General features: G+C 34.9%; 1 protein-coding gene across 1 annotated transcript in view; it reads left to right on the top strand.

Moving 5' to 3' along the window:
- LOC111045531 overlaps positions 1-10528 on the top strand; it is a 67889-nt gene extending 57361 nt beyond the window's left edge. The window contains exons 12-15 of the mRNA XM_039429594.1: positions 886-925; positions 3640-3824; positions 9091-9348; positions 10509-10528. Coding sequence (XP_039285528.1) covers positions 886-925; positions 3640-3824; positions 9091-9348; positions 10509-10528 — 503 coding nt within the window. The remainder of the gene's footprint in view (positions 1-885; positions 926-3639; positions 3825-9090; positions 9349-10508) is intronic.
- Positions 10529-17211: the final 6683 nt, after the last annotated feature.

A 17211-nucleotide genomic window follows, 5' to 3' on the forward strand; every position in this document is an offset into this window, starting at 1 on the left:
GAAATGGACAACTTTTATACCAATGGAAAGAGAAAGTTTCAAAGTCTTTTTTAATACCTTACAAGTGTTGAATGTGGCCTCCGGCTGCTGCACGGCAAACATCTACGCGGTAGCCAAACTCGTCCCACACGCGAGAAAGCGTATCTGGTGTTATTGAGTGCACGGCAGCAGTGATACGGTTCCGCAGATCGTGCAGCAGCCGGAGACCATATTGAACACTTGTAAGGTATTCAAAAAGACTTTGAAACTTTCTCTTTCCATTGGTATAAAAGTTGTCCATTTCACATTTTTACTTAAATGAATACAAATTTTTGAAAAGGGCCAATCATTTAGAAAGACCCTGTATATTTGGAAATTGTTAACTGTTCAAACTTATGTTAAACCTCTTCTTCTCGTCCTTAGCTAAAACTAAACCAAATTCAAACACTTTTTGAACTAATTTTCGAAAGAAATTTACATTTTTTTGTAGTATTAGTCAAACCTACAAACCAAAGAGAGATTGTATAAGACGTGAGACATGGAATTTATCGAGATAGATGTGTCTGCAAAATATTATTGAATTAGATCTAAAACTTTAACATAAACTGTTTATTTAATCAGATCTAAAAGCTTAACATAAAAAAGCTTAACGAAAAATATTGTTGTGATAAATAATGAAGTGCAAATATTTTTATTGTGATAAATCATATGAAATTGGGATAAAAAGGAGTTTTGGACTGTAGTCTGTTTCTTTGTCCTTAAGTTGATTGTGAATGATAGATAAATAAATAAACGATAAATAATTACCACTTTGTAAATCATTTCATGTATATTTATTACCAGTTTTATAGAAAATTAAGAGTATCCTTTTATTATATTTTAATAATATTTCATGTTAATTTTCAGATGACTTGATGATTCCTTTGATCAACTATGGTGTAAAATGGTAAGTTAGATAGAGATACTGTATTAGAAATCATTGATACAGCATTTTTTTGTTACTTACAATATTATTTCATATTAAATTTTCTCATGCTTGATTAAATCAATCGTTAAATAATACAGAGGGCATTCCATAAGAGCTATCAAGAATCACAGATTGCCAAGTTTTTTGGATGAGGATGAAGCCCACATGAGCTTCAGGCTTGTGCATGGGTAATGAGACGGATGATCAAACTTCAAAAGTCTAACCTCATCTAGAATATTTACTATAAAAATTGGGAAGAGAAACATTTTGGTTTATCCTGTTGATTCTCTCTCATTTTTTTATTTGAATTTGTGTCTCTGTAAATGAAAAGATAAAAGAGCGTTGAGGTCTTTTGAGAGAAAGGTGTACAGGAGGATATGGGGACCGGTCTGCGTTGAAGGAAACTGGGGAGCCAGATTTAACAATGAGATTGATGAAGCAATTGGCGAAAGAAATATTATAAGGTGTATCAAAGCAAAAAGAATAGAATGGCTGGGTCACGTGGTAAGAATGAGTGATGAAAGAGTACCACAAAAGCTGCTTGATGAAAGGATGATGGGCACCCGAAAAAGAGGAAGACCAAGAAGAAGATGGATCAGCGATATGGTAGAAGATCTCTGTGTGCTAGATGTGGCAAACTGGAGGCAGGGAGCACAAGAGCGGGATGTATGGAGGCGTCATGTAGAGGAGGCCAAGGTCCACCCAGTACTGTAGAGCCAGATAAAGTAAAGTAAGTAGATAAATGAATGAAATGAAATTATGATGAGATATGAGTTGGTAAGACTATTCTGTATGCTATGCGTTTAAACTCAGTTTATCACAATACTTCATATTTCTGAATGTATCAAGATCGGATGAAAGCCGTTCAGCTGGCAACCAAGAGATACGGGTTCGATTCCCGGTCCGGGTACAATTTTTGCACAGTTCCACTCATCGAATTCCCTTCTCGTATTTATGTACCGTTCATTGGATATTCGAATTAATTATTTCACCTTTTATATTAAATAAAACGACTAGCAGTTAAATTTCTTCAATAAATGAATTTATTCTCTTACTGTGACAACTAGATCTTTCGGCAAGGAGATCTTCATATATGAAGATGACGGACCTGCCCAAAGATCTCGTTGTCACAGTAGTGAATAATTCATTTATTGAAGAAATTTGACAGCTAGTCGTTCTATTTAATATCTTCTTCTTCTTTGGCTGTGCCTTATCCCATTTAAATGGGGTCGGCATTCCTTCCTCTTAGTCTGCCTCTCCACAAAGCCCTATCCAATGCTTCCTCTCTCCTCCAACCACCCGTTCTCGTTCTATTTAATATAAAAAAGTGATTTAATAGTAAGCCGTTCGTGATGGAAAACAACATTGAAGATTTAATTATTAATATTATAGCGGATGATTTGTTGAAAGTGGATCGTCAGATTATTGTGTACTATTTATTGTGATAGTTGTGTAAATCAGATCATCGTTTATTGCCATAAAACATACAATATGTTGAGACAATCGTCATTATTAATTAAAAAATGAAAATACGAGTTGAAGAACTCAACTATCACAGATAAAACTTATACTACACACTACAATCCACACATAATTTAAAAAACAATGGATCCATGAGCAATCACTACAGCACAGCTGCACCACAACACAATTATAATAACAATGGTGTTACACAACAAATGATATTATAAAACGGGTAATACCTAAATGTATGTGAGTTCTTCTGTGGCCAAAAAAGTAGAACATTCACACTCATGAAGTTCATACAAAAAAATCATTAACCGAATATATGCATTTTTCCACAAGAACTTCTTTTATGTAAGATTTGAAACGTTTGATGTCCATGAGTCTCACCTCTAGAGAAAGTTTATTAAACAAATTTATAGACATTTAATGCCAATTGTTGGTGAAAACCAAGTCTTACGTTAAGCCTACCTCTTGTGGAATAATTATGTACATCAGCATTTACATTATATTTACAAGAGTTTTTCTTCATGTACATTAAACCAATATATTCATATAGAGATGGGAGAGTCAGAACACCTAATTTTCGGAAAAGTGGTTTGCATGTGGCAAGTGGTGGTGCATGACAAATAATTCTTATAGCTTTTTTTGTAGTCTGAAAGGTATGATGGTCATTGAGCAATTTCCCTACAGTTGAATACCATAGGCTAAGTGACTATAAACATGAGTGTAGTAGACACTCATTAGAACCTTTTGACTCACAATATGACTGAGTTTATCTACTTATAATTATCTTTATTTATATTATCTAATTTAATTCTATTTTAACTTCCAACAGTTAACTACTTTTATTTGTAATACTTATATTCTTGTTTATTTGAATACTGTTGTATCTTGTTTACTTGTTTTGTATTGTACTGTTGTTTAGTGCAACGTATCTATCGAGACCTAGCACGTCATAATAAAAATCAATCAATCAATCAGCCTTCGCAAAACAAAAATCGCTTTACTTAGCTTTCCAGAAAAGTATGCTATGTGGCTTTTCCAATTCAAGTTCATGTCTAGCATAATACCCAGGAATTTCAAAGTGCCGGTGTCAGTGAACCTAGAGTTGAAAGTGAACTGTAGATCATTAGTTTTTGATAAGTTGAGACTCGAATTATTTGCTGTACACCAGTTATTTATAGTAGATGTGCTCCTTTCAACAACAATGTCTACACTTTGTACAGTATGTCGATGGGATTCCTGGTGACAGAGAAGTCAGCTGTGATGTGGAGAGGCTTGATGGTGATGAGTGCCCTGGACAAATTGCTGAGGAAGGTGGAGTGGGGAGACCTGGACTGTCTAGTGGTCGATACTCCGCCGGGCACCGGAGACACACACTTGTCTCTCGTACAAAACCTCCCTCTATCAGGTAATTGATTGCTTATCTTAACCCTAATCTCAATTTTCTTGTCAAATTGTATGGTTGATTGTATTACAGAAGAGAATAATTGTTCATTATTTTTATTTATAAAGTATAGTCTTCAATTAACATAGGTCTGTTATTGTTCATAATATAATATCTGGAGACCGAGCTCCGCTCTTGAGTACTGTGGAGCGTGATTTGAAGGCTTCACACATGTAGAGTGAATCTTGTATTGAGTCAATGGTGTAGCGGCTATAAATTTTATAATTGCGTGTGTGGACGCTGAGTGTACACCAGACTGATTGATTCACTACAAGATTCAATACAATTGTCGGAATCGCGGGAGGCCTAAACGCTCGCTCACCCTTGATTCTTCTAATGACAAATTGTATTGTGATGAAATTTTTATAAGTAGTGTAGCGATCGCTAAACACTGAATACGGATACCTTAAAATTATTACCTGTGAAGAATGAGCATACAAAATCATACAGGTCGAGCAAAAATCCCGATGTAGATAATTTACGGGACTGCGTCTCTAATAAATTCTGAAGGATTAAAATACGGTATTTGGACCAAATATCGTTCAGAATATATTTCGAGAACAGAGTCTTGTCGGGTTTTAAGCTCTATTGTAGGAATTTATATGATCTATGGCTGCATCTGCTGTACAATTGATGTGTTCGCTCCAAAGTCGAGGTAGGTAACAGATAAAAGCTGATATATGAGCAGGTAAGGACAAAGAATAAATATCTCGATCTGACCCCACTCGCTACATCCACTTAGACCTGTTCCAGTATCCAGCTTAATTCAATTATTCCAATGATCGTATTCGATCGGTTCTTGATGATGATAGAACGTATCAGACACAATAATTGACAGGCTTAAGAAATAATCGAACTCAGAAAGCGAATTAACAAAACTGAAATATATTATAATAAAATATGTAATCGTACAGTGCAGGTTCAGAATTTGATTTACAGGTTGATAATAATTTAGCATTAACAGAATAGTTAAAAATTTCTTGTGCTTGCATGATACCATGCGTGATTCAACAGAGTTTTACAATTGATAAAATTTAACAGTTTGAAAAATAGTGAGAAATGAATTATAGAAAATATTTTTTTAAAATGTTCGGGGTCGTGGTTCAGGCAGCGGAGGATAGTTAATCAACTACAAATTCTTATAAATTTAATATGAATAAATTTTAGGCTCTTAATAACTAAAAGCGCTTGTCGGCGTGGCCAATAATTTAACGAAGAAAAATTTATGTTTTTTCTGCACTGAAATATTTTCGAAGCGTAGATTGGGGCCCCTTTTAAAACTTATAACTCACGTGAATTTCCTCGGCGGTCGTGGTTTTCTTCTTTAGATCAAATATCGTTTGATCGGCGGCAATCCAGGCTTCAATTTCAGCACGTGGGGAATTTTAATTTAAATATCTCCTTCACCGAATTAATTAAGGGATAATTTACTTTAATCTTTTAAATTTATCGATTGATGAGAACAGAAATTTACGAATAACAAATAAATTGGCCTAAAATATCGGCTCACAAATAGAACATTTAAAATCGAACAAGAAATTTTCACAAATAGGTCTTTGGTAACTATAAAAGAGATCTACACGGTAAGGATTTCAAAAGGGAAGTGCTGCTCTTTTCTCTAAGCTTTTAGGCTAGACCTTGCTTCTCAGAATCTCAATGTAATAATTTGCATAAAAATTTGCCATTGGTAGAACGCTTGTGACGTAAACATGACGTCAGTGGCAAGCAGTAGAATACAATTCCTTTAATTACAATAATAATTTAACTTATGTAATTCTTAAAACTGCTTAATCTTCTAGACATAGTTCCTCTCATACAATGTGCACGTGCTAGTGTAACTGATAAGGCAGGGTTGGTGTCTGATAATAGATTAACATGTGTTGCTTTCAAACGATCACCGTCTTGGTGCTATTTCTATGCACTGTGATTGGCTTAGACCTGCCATAGAGATTTAATTACCATGTGGTTCAGTTGAATTAAATTATTAATAAATTAATATTCTTGTACAATTTTTATTAGGTTTGAGATTATTATAATTAATTTCTGCCATTTTATCAATAATATAATTTCATGCTATGACCTATTTAGTTACAATAAGACCTGACGTATAATATAATTTCTTAAATAATAAATAATTTCAACAATAATACATACATTTTATTTTTTATTTTGAAGTTCTTGATCCTTTATTGATAGTTTTATAATTTTTAGGAATGATATTTTACCTTGCATGAAAACCGGCATGACATTTGACGATGCTTTGAATCAGTCAGCTGCGTTCGAACTGTTTTGAAAACATCTGATCGATAGTAAACAAAGTGTAACCTCAAAATCAGTGAGCGATTCATAAATAATTTGTGCTTTATTCGCAAAATAATTATAATTTTATTGAATAATTTTCCTAGAAAAATATTCAGTACAGAACGGTACTCTTATCTAATATACAGTTATTGATAAGTAAGCTTTATCGCTCGGTCGCTAACTATTCCTTTAGCAAATTCTTCATTTTAAAAGGTAATCACAATTTTTCTCTCTTTTCATGAGATCTATTTGAAAAATTCATCACACAAAAGCCCCCAGGATATTTTAAATAGGTAATTGGGAGACGAGTCGAAACAATGACTATTTGAAAAATCTGATATTGTGATGAATACACTATTTCATCTCCTTACTTCTACGAAAACTCAACACTTAACACTAAAAACAATATATCGTGCACTTTTGGCTACGAGAAAATAAATAATTGATTGTTCCTTCCATTGGATACAATCGAAATACAATAATTAATGAGGTCTCTTAGGATCCTTCATTAAAAACAACTCCACAACTTCCATTCATGGGTGGCTTATGAGCAGACCCATAACTATAACAAATATACAAGATTTCACATATTACTTCTTAAGATTTGAACAGTATTTGCAACAATATAGACTTTCATCATTTTTTCATAGTTATTACAGGTTTCGACTCTTTGGTTTGGCTTTTACATAAATTGGGTGAGAGTGTGATTTTACTTCGGTGACTTGACAATCGTCTACCGTTTGACTCGAGCAATTTCTTATTTGCGCTTAGTACGTTGCGTACAAACAGGGTTACACTTGAAATGGCTTTCTTGATTTTTATCAATGTTGGTTACAAATATTAAGTCCTTAAGATTATATTTATCAATTTGAATTTCAATTCATGATCTTTTGATGCAACAGTAATAAATTTCACATTTGAAGGTAAGAATTTCATTTTCTTTGGAGTTTTTTAGAGATACATTCATATAACACAGAACATGCGCATTTCGTGCAAATTAACATAAATATATATTTTTTTTGTTTGTGTTTTTTACTTATAATTCCACATTAAATAATGGTTACAATAATTAACTAACGATATTGCTTTCTGTCCTATCGTACTGTGACGTGTCGTCCCGGAATGTGAGTGTGAGCACTGTTATCAGGTCTGGCTGCAACTGTCTACAACGTTGATGGAAAGATACAATTTTAAAGATGTCGATTTTTTTGAACGGGTAGTATTATAGTTATAGACCGAGCGAGTGAGGTCTAAGATTCAAGTCGACGGTTTGGCATTTCTCTTAAGTTAAATGTTTATATGTTGCGCATTTACTGCGAAACGCGGTAATAGATTTTCATGAAATTTGACAGGTATGTTCCTTTTTTAATTGCGCGTTGACGTATATACAAGGTTTTGAAATTTTTCATTCCAAGGATAATATCCAGAAAAAGGAGCCTCCTTCATACGCCATTAGAGTAAAAATCAGACTATAGGATTATTCATCATAAATCAGCCGATAGTCCACGTAGTTCTTTCCCGTGAAGCTGTGTGACACTGGTAGTCTCATTCTTGTGCCGTTCATTCACTCTCACCCCAACAAAACAGTAAAAATCTACAATAATCGACAGTAATCGGCTTGAGATAACAGTAAAAGTTGCAACATAAACGCCCTATACCATAGGATATCTACTTACGCTATTGTTTATCTATGGTAATATCATTCACTCTATGGAGGAATAATTGACGACGATGTTTAGATGTTTGAAAATCAAATTTTAATGTCAACTAGCTGGCCCGGCGAACTTCGTACAGCCAAATAGTTAATGCATCTCATGACAAACTTTAGCTGGATGCACACCTGAGGAGGCGCAATGCGGCATTTTGCATCCAGGTGCTTCTTGCTTATTTGTTTGAATGGAAGAACTCACACACACTGAATCGGGCATGGCGTGGAACAGTGTGATAAGGCAATCTCCATAAATCAACCAAGCCGCGCCTCCTTAGGTGTGCTCAGCCTTAGCATAATTCGATGCACTATATCTTTATGAAAATAATCCAACAATCGTATTATATTATATCTCAATATGGACTTCCTATATGCTTAGTTAGTTGTGCAGCAGTTTGTTTTTTTATTTGTAGTTGAATGCAGCTTGCTGGGAATTAAATGGTATATCTCCTTGCTGCTGATTTTCCCGTGCATATTCTAAATTTAAAGCATTTCGAGTTCTACGACCCAAGTTTGGACGTCGTTCGTACCGCGGCATTATTAAGAATTAGAATTTTGTGAATCAGGAGAAAGAAAATTGAAAGACAGATGCACCGACGGCTGTTGGATGACGCAATTATTATAACAGCTGATTTTTATTTCTGTGTGTGGTCAGCTCACAAATCTTCTCCCATAAGGATTACAAACTTTGAAGGACCGTAAAAAGAGTCCTGAAGTCGGATTATAAATTTGATAGGCCATAAACATGGTCCTTAACATAACGACGAAACAAAAAAAATAAATTTGGTGCACACAAATAGTTATTGAATGTCAAAATTTGAGGCTCGATTTTCATTTATATAGATAATTTATAGATTGAATGTCAAAATTTGAGGCTCGATTTTCATTTATATAGATAATTTATAGATTTTAGAACATCTTAATACATTGAACACTCATAATCCTCTTAACAACATAATATAATCAACAAAGTTGGAAAGTCTCTTTAGTAACGTATTAACGAAAAAAAGAAACAGCTTGGGAGCTTGATAAACAGCTGTTTACAAATGTATGATTCGTTTGAAGACATGTCTGTTCACCCATGCTCGACACACTTGTCCTGTCCTTAGTGACCAATATAATATAGAAGGCGATGATAACAGAGAATTGGCGACTCTGTATTCCTGTCTTTTCCACTGACTTTATAACGTGATTTACTCTATATTTTGATGTCTTTTGCAGGTGTTGTGCTGGTAACAACTCCGCAGCAGGCTGCCTTGCAGGTGGTGAGACGAGGTGTGACTATGTTTGAGAAGTTGGCAGTACCGATTGCTGGCATAGTACAGAATATGAGCAGTGTCGCCTGCCCTAACTGCGCCTCAACCATATCTCTGTTTGGAGATGCTACCACTAAAATGGCTGATGATTTAGGTTGGTATTTTATGTATATTTATTTATACAATATGATAATTTCCACTAAGTCTAACAAGACCCATAGTGGTACAATACAAAATAGCACTGTACAATATAAACTATAAATTAATTTGAAAATAGAATTATGATTGATGTAATACAGTAAAATGTGGATTACTCTAAAAATCATGTTTTTGGACTCAGGGACCTTGAAACGTATAGAAAACCTGAGATTAGGGTACCTTAATTTTTTTGGGTAAGCAATACTTTCCTTAATGGTAATAGGGCAAGGAAAGTAACAAGATAGAAGATAGACATAGAGAAAATAAAAGAAGAAGAAACAAAGTCATGCAGCTCGTGAACCTTATGCAAAGCGTATTAGTACATTTCTTGAGTATGTAATTACAAAAAGAAGAAATGGACCTATATGTTAGTATTTATGTATTTAGGTTAGTATTTTTTATATTTAGGTATTAAGGGTGCTTGCTTGAGCCAACTTCTCTGAATATGATTAATGAATTGTAAAATCGCTTCCCGGTGGTTCGGAACCCACCTAAAGCTGTTCGTCCATTCATCTCATTATCACCCACGCAAAAGCCTAGAGCTCATGTGGGCATCACCTTCAGTATTTCATGTATTTAGCCTGGGTTTCAAAGGCCCGGTTGCACAAAAGCCGGTTAAATTTTAATCTTGAATCAAATCAATCACGAGAACCAATCAGAGAAGGCTTTTTTGAAAAGACGGCTTCTCTAATTGGTTCTCGTGCACTCGTGGAACTAATTACGGTTAAAATTTAACCGGTTTTTTATGCAAATGGTACTACGGCTTTTGTAAATTTGAAGGGTCATTAAAATTGTCGATTTAATGGTCCATTAGATTTGACAAGTGTCCAATTAAAATTGATTTTTTTTTATATTTCATCCAAAAAAGAGTGAGGTTCAAGAGCATGTTTCATAAAACTTGTGAGTCACGTAATACAGGAGAATCACCATTCCAATTACATGCTCAATATAGCCGATAAAATCAGCTGTTCCTGGATTACAGGACTTCTAAGATTTTAAGAAACAGGGGCCTGTCTACGATTACAAGTTCTTAATACTTGATAGTTGTTTCCCTAAATACTCATAGGGAAATATTTCCCATAAGAATTATTAACAACATTAGAGAAGAAAATTGTACTGATGAAATTCAACTCTGTTGGCTATAATTGAAAATTCTTAAATCAATAGTACACTATTTTTGCTCAGAATTAGTTTTCTCGTTGTAGGTTATCCATCTTGTTTTCACTGGAATTATTACTATTGTATTCTCATATAACTTTAAAGTGAAAAAACACTCACATTCTTTGGTGTGGCGACGACCGTTTCGTGCTGGTGTTGCACATTCTCAAGCCAAACAGAAACTACTGAGTTTCTGTTTGAAATAAGCTTATATTATCCTTGAAATTCAAAATTTCCAAAAACCTTGTATATGCGTCGACGCGCAATTTAAAAACGAACATACCTGTCAAATTTCATGAAAATCTATTGCTGCGTTTTGCCGTAAATGCGCATCTTTTAAACATTTAAACATAAAGAGAAATGCAGAGAGAGAGAGAGAGATTGGCCTCTAACATTTGCCTCCATTCTACTCTATCCAAGTAAAAGTATACTAGGTATAATATACACAGAAACTCCTTCTTCTCGATTGAACCCTGTAATTGTTGAGGTGCTTTACATTTATTTCATATGAGCAGGCATAAACTAGTAGTTCTGTGAACAGTTGACCTCGCGCAGTTGCGCGTAAACCACAGCCTCCTCTTATACTGTCCATCAGAGTAAATCCTGTCTGTATGTTGTGTCGGCGAGATATTTGTGTGAAAACTGCTAATGGCTGTTGGGGTTGGTGTATCAAAAATGCTAACATAAAAAGCTAATCTTCTTTAAGACATACTGGCAACAGGAAAGCCCGAGTTCAAAGCAGAAGAAGGTCGAGAGACAATCACCATTTATCGAATTTCGAACTTATTTTCAATTTAGGTGGAAATGTTACTTACCTTAATGTAGAGATTTTCATGCTCAAATCTTTTTCATTTGGAATTTTTTGTTAAAGTGTATCTGAAGCCTGATAATTGTGATTCTAGAATCAACTTTGCTAGATGGGGCGGAGCTCCTGAATTTTTACAGGTATGGGATCTGTGGAAATTGATAGAGCTTATCAATGACTATTATAGGTATAATTTGATCAAAATTGTTAGAGCCGTTTGTTGAGAAAATCGCGAAAAACCCTGTTTTTGACAACATTTTCGCCATTTTAGCCGCCTGTCGAATTACATTTGATCGAAATTTTTCGTGTCGTATCCTTAGATGTAAGGCCTTGAGTTCCAAATTTCAAGCATTCCGTTGATTCGGAGATGAGATAGCGTGTAGCAAACCCAACACACACACACACACACACACACACACACACACACACACACACACACACACACACACACACACACACACACACACACACACACACACACACACACACACACACACACACACACACACACACACACACACACACACACACACACACACACACACACACACACACACACACACACACACACACACACACACACACACACACACACACACACACACACACACACACACACACACACACACACACACACACACACACACACACACACACACACACACACACACACACACACACACACACACACACACACACACACACACACACACACACACACACACACACACACACACACACACACACACACACACACACACACACACACACACACACACACACACACACACACACACACACACACACACACACACACACACACACACACACACACACACACACACACACACACACACACACACACACACACACACACACACACACACACACACACACACACACACACACACACACACACACACACACACACACACACACACACACACACACACACACACACACACACACACACACACACACACACACACACACACACACACACACACACACACACACACACACTGGGGGGTTATCTCTTATGATAGAGTCCCACGTTATGAAGCTATTGTGAGAAGTTGTAGATTGCAATTCCTTCACAGATAATACGATGTTTCTGGTATTTATAAGAGCAGTCTCTAAATTCCCTCTTTTGCGAATAAATTCACAAAAAATTAAGGCCTTCCGGCTCGCAAAATTACTGGGTTCAAACCTCAGCTCTAGCTCAGTGGTAGAAACATGAATTTTATAAATACAAATAATCATCATAAGGTTCAAGGACCAGGTATTGATAATTCTTACCGCTGCTTCTATGAAGTTCTTGAAGAATACCAGTAAGGAAATTAAAAGAATATTTGATGACTGATTATCAGTAACCATGTACCACTAGAGAATAATCAGGACCAACTATAGTTGTTTCTAGTTGATTCTTAAAACGCTCGTCGTGAATACAAGTATTCACCAATATACCCTTTCAAAATTCCTTAGAACTTACAACGCCAGTTCTTGAAGCTCTCTGGATCCTTATATGATATAACTGGAACCTTATTAATATAATTTCTTAATATATTTGTTCTGGCTGATGAAATGAATATCATCAAAGGATGATAAATATTGAGTGCTCTGAATAAGGTTAATATTATTTGATTCTATGATTTTAAGTGCTGCTAAATATTTGTTGGTACCAAAACAGCTCAAACTATATAACACGAGATGAGTTAGGATATAATAAAAAATTCTATAAGTTTGTATGCTGACATAAAACACAAAATATATTCCCATAAAAAAGATGTGCATAAAATATTCGATATAACTATAATTCACTTAAATAATCTACTTTTAAAATCTGAATAATTATCACAGGCTTTGCTAATATTCACAATAATGAATTTCAAATTCATAAATATATTATATTTAATACTGGTACTTAGACTTCCAATCAATACAAAATTCTGCAATAAAAACCTGTTCGGTCTATAAGTTTGATATGGTATATTTTGTTCAATAAACAAAATTAATATTTAATAAATTAATATTCAAACATGAGATCTCAGGGCTTTTAATATGAATTCGGGCAGTGCATGGAAGTAAGCTTCCTACATATAATAAATAAATTTATAAAATGTTCTTGTGAACTATGTGATATTGTTCAACACGTGGTGACTTTTTATTTTAACTCTAATTAATTGGAATAGCGCTTTTTTATTAATTATTACCCCACTGAACGTAGACAAATGAGCTCATTTGGTTTGACTTATCACTCACTGACTGAAGTTCTGGATGTTCTCGTGGATTGAATTAATTATTTCCAATAATTAATTAGGTAGGCTCCTTTTCGTCACTGCTGGGCTAACGTGTGATCCAGATTTTTATAAGTTTCTTTCGAATTAAAGCTATTTTTATGGGAATCTTTACAATTACGAACTCCTTGACAGCACTGAGTTCACAAACAATTAACATTCAACAAACATACATTACATTTAAAAAAGGGTTTGGCTTAATAATTCATTAAAAAATTTTTAAAAGGAATAAGAAAAGACCCTAAACTCCATGTGCATCCTCTCGGGTTGGGATCTTAAGCCAGAAGAAAGAGGTTTTCAGAAAAATTTGCTTCTTCCTAGAATAATTCTATAAGCTACTCTCTGATTGGCCTTCAATTTAATAGACTCAATACAATTGGTTGCCTTGGGAATCAGGGCTTCCTCGGCTTTATAATAGAAAAAATTAAATAAAAGAAGTTTTTATACAGATATATGGGGTATTTATCTTAAATTGAATTCATAAATAAATCGTAACATACGATTTTAATAGATAATACATTTAGTTTTTATATGAGTTTTTTATACTCTTGATTTATCATGCTTTTTTAGATTATAATAAATATTTATACAGAAATAATAGTTATTTGTATTTCTACACATCGACTTCCTTTAGTATACATAATATATCCTTTATGAGTGAATTTTATATGATTCAACCGGTCATATGGGTTGATCGAATAATCAGCTGATTCATTCAGTATTGGTTCGGATAATTATCGATTTATCCAAGATCGACTAATTCTTTTCAAAACGTAAACAAGTAACTCTAACCTCAATGTTCATGCATTTTATTTTATTTTTTATTTTTGTAATCCGCCAATAATAATTATGCCGCTTTATAATTTTTTGATCTTACCAATGGTTCTCATAATTATTAAATCACAATAATACATGTTTTCTTATCGTTGTTGATAATGCTATTACTCCTAATCACTAATAATACTTGATTTGAGTTGATTTACTCTTTAGATAGGTCTAACCTTCTTTCCAATTTTATAGTTCTATTACATTTTATTGGCTCATTTAGAAATATTTGGTGGTTTCAAATTACCACGTGACACAAAACGCCCTCTGATTTCTGATTTAAAACGACAATTCGAGAATATAATATAAATTTTATGATCCAGTTGGTTTTGGATCAGAAATCATATATGTTACAAAGTCTGCTAATAACTCTACTGAGAATCTTACCTCCTAACAATTCAACAACATATACAACAATAAATAAATTCAATTCAAATACATACGCCTTACATCGGCCAATCTCCTTCTACACACAATACACAATATAAACTATCTCCTCCTCCATACATAATATAAATCTTTTTTCTAATCCACGCTCTGCCCTCAGGCCAGAAGCACATTTGAATGTTGGTGCAAAATCATTGCCAACCTAACAAACTGATAATTCTCCGACTTGCAGAGTATAACATATTTTCTCCCTCAACATAGAACAGTGACTTGTACATTTTCATTTCATTCTCTTGCAGAAATTGGGCTTTGTTTTCATATAATGGATATTTTTAAGGATAATCTTTGGTAGGTTTTATCAACAAGAACTTCTTATTCCTCTAATACATTGAGACTTGGGATTAATGCTTTTGGTGGTAACTATGCGGTTTGATCATTTGGCGGATAATTTTAATGATTTTCTTAATAGTTTATACATAAATAATAATAATATAATATTTCTATAATATCTCTACATGCAATTCACATTTATATGACACTTGATCTTCTTATTCGGGGTATCAACTTTGATGATTTAATAGGCATTGACTATTCTGGTTTTCGTAGTGTACAGCTGGTTTACGTTGGCTTCGGCTTGTCACTTGTCGCCATCTTGATGTTTCTTCCTGCTACATGAAGGTAAGTTGGCTTTTTAACATTAGAAGTTATTTATTCTCTTGTTTCATTAATAAGAAAGGTGTTAAAAAATGGTTTCTAAATTTTTTATTTCTTTATTTTCAGGTGTTGTTGTTCGAAGTGGATACTCGTCTGCGAAATAAGTGTGTTGCCTGGTGTTTGTTTGGTACGTATTTGTTGACAGGTAGATCCATGAATCCAAATATTATTGTTTATATTCTTATCGCTTATTGTCTCGATAATACGGTTTGAGATTAGAAATATTTTCCCACCAAGTTAAATTTGGTTTGCTTTCTTCATACAACTGAACGGTATTACGTTCAGTTACGGCTGCTGTCCGGTTGTTATTTATAGATGAGGCTGTCCTTATGATGATTTATTCTTCATAAATATAAAACCTCGGTATCTTGTATACCTTTTCAAACAATTCTTAGCTTCCTTAATGGTTATATATTTCAGTCCATTCTTTTTCCAATCATCTTGTAGTCTTAATGCATTTTTCCTCTCACTTTCATTTAATATTCTTGGTTTCAGTTCGTTATAAATTAGTAGGCTCACAACAATAAACATTTTTATAATATTACCTTTCCCATCATCAATAATAGATTCTTCTAATAACAACAACATAATATTTTCTATCATACCTACAACGCAGTCCTTTTTCCATATCACAGCCATAACAAATAGTATACAATACATCAGAACATTCATTATCTCTTTAGCAATATAATCTCTCAACATGTAATAGTCAGGTACTTTCACTCTCTTATTATAATTTCTTATTTCTTTTACTCTTCTTAAACACTGTTTATCCTTCATCAAACTCAATACGTAGTCCACTTTATTATTATCATCCATGCATGTTTCAATCGTAGTTTTCCTTTCAGTTCCGTTTTTATCCCTGTATGAATCCATATTAGTCCTTCCAGTAGCTCCAGTTTCATTCCATTTATTATGTCCATTTTGCCGGTCACATCGCTGATCTTCTGCTTTAAAGCGAATGTGCCGCGGATGCATGCCGTCGATCTCCGGTCCTCCATCCTGGTTTCGGTCCGGTGTCCTCCTCGGGCGTTTGAAACGTGCATGCGGCTGGTATCGTCGCGCGCGGTACTTCTTTTTCTTCCGCTTGACTTTCCGCCTCCGGCCTTGCGGTGCATGCCTCTTTTCTCCTGTAGTCGGTCATGCAGTCGGTCGTCCGGTGTCTGCCTCGGGCGTTTCCGTCTCCGGCCTTGCGGTGGGCGTTCCTCCGATCCTGCATGTTGTCCTCCCGGTACTCACTGGTGTCTTCCTTCCCATCCTTGGTGTGCCTCGGTGTGGTCGATTGATGCGCGGGTGTAGGCTCGGTGCGCGGATGCTTGGTGGTGGTCCTTTGATGCGCGGGTGTGGCGTTCAAAACGAGTTCATCGCATGTGGGCTCCATATTACATAATTCCTCTACTGTAACCTGGTGTTCCTCGGTGGCGGGTTGCTCTTCCTGCGGTGATGGTTCTTCAGTGGGAAATATAAGGCTCAAGAGGGATTGATGTTTACAGGGCGTTTCAAGTGCATGGCGGGCGGCGGTTTTGTGTGGTAGGCTGTCTTGTATGGGCTCCTGTGTGTCTGGTGGTGGGTCATTTGCATGTTGATTTTGTGTTGTCCTTGTTGTATGTGCTATTGTATAAGATGTATTTGTTTGGTTATGATTTTGTTTATTTTCGTCCTGTTTTGTGAAGGTTATTTTCCGTTTATTATTTCTATTCCA

Source organism: Nilaparvata lugens, chromosome 5, assembly GCF_014356525.2.
Source record: "Nilaparvata lugens isolate BPH chromosome 5, ASM1435652v1, whole genome shotgun sequence".
NCBI classification, from domain to species: domain Eukaryota; kingdom Metazoa; phylum Arthropoda; class Insecta; order Hemiptera; family Delphacidae; genus Nilaparvata; species Nilaparvata lugens.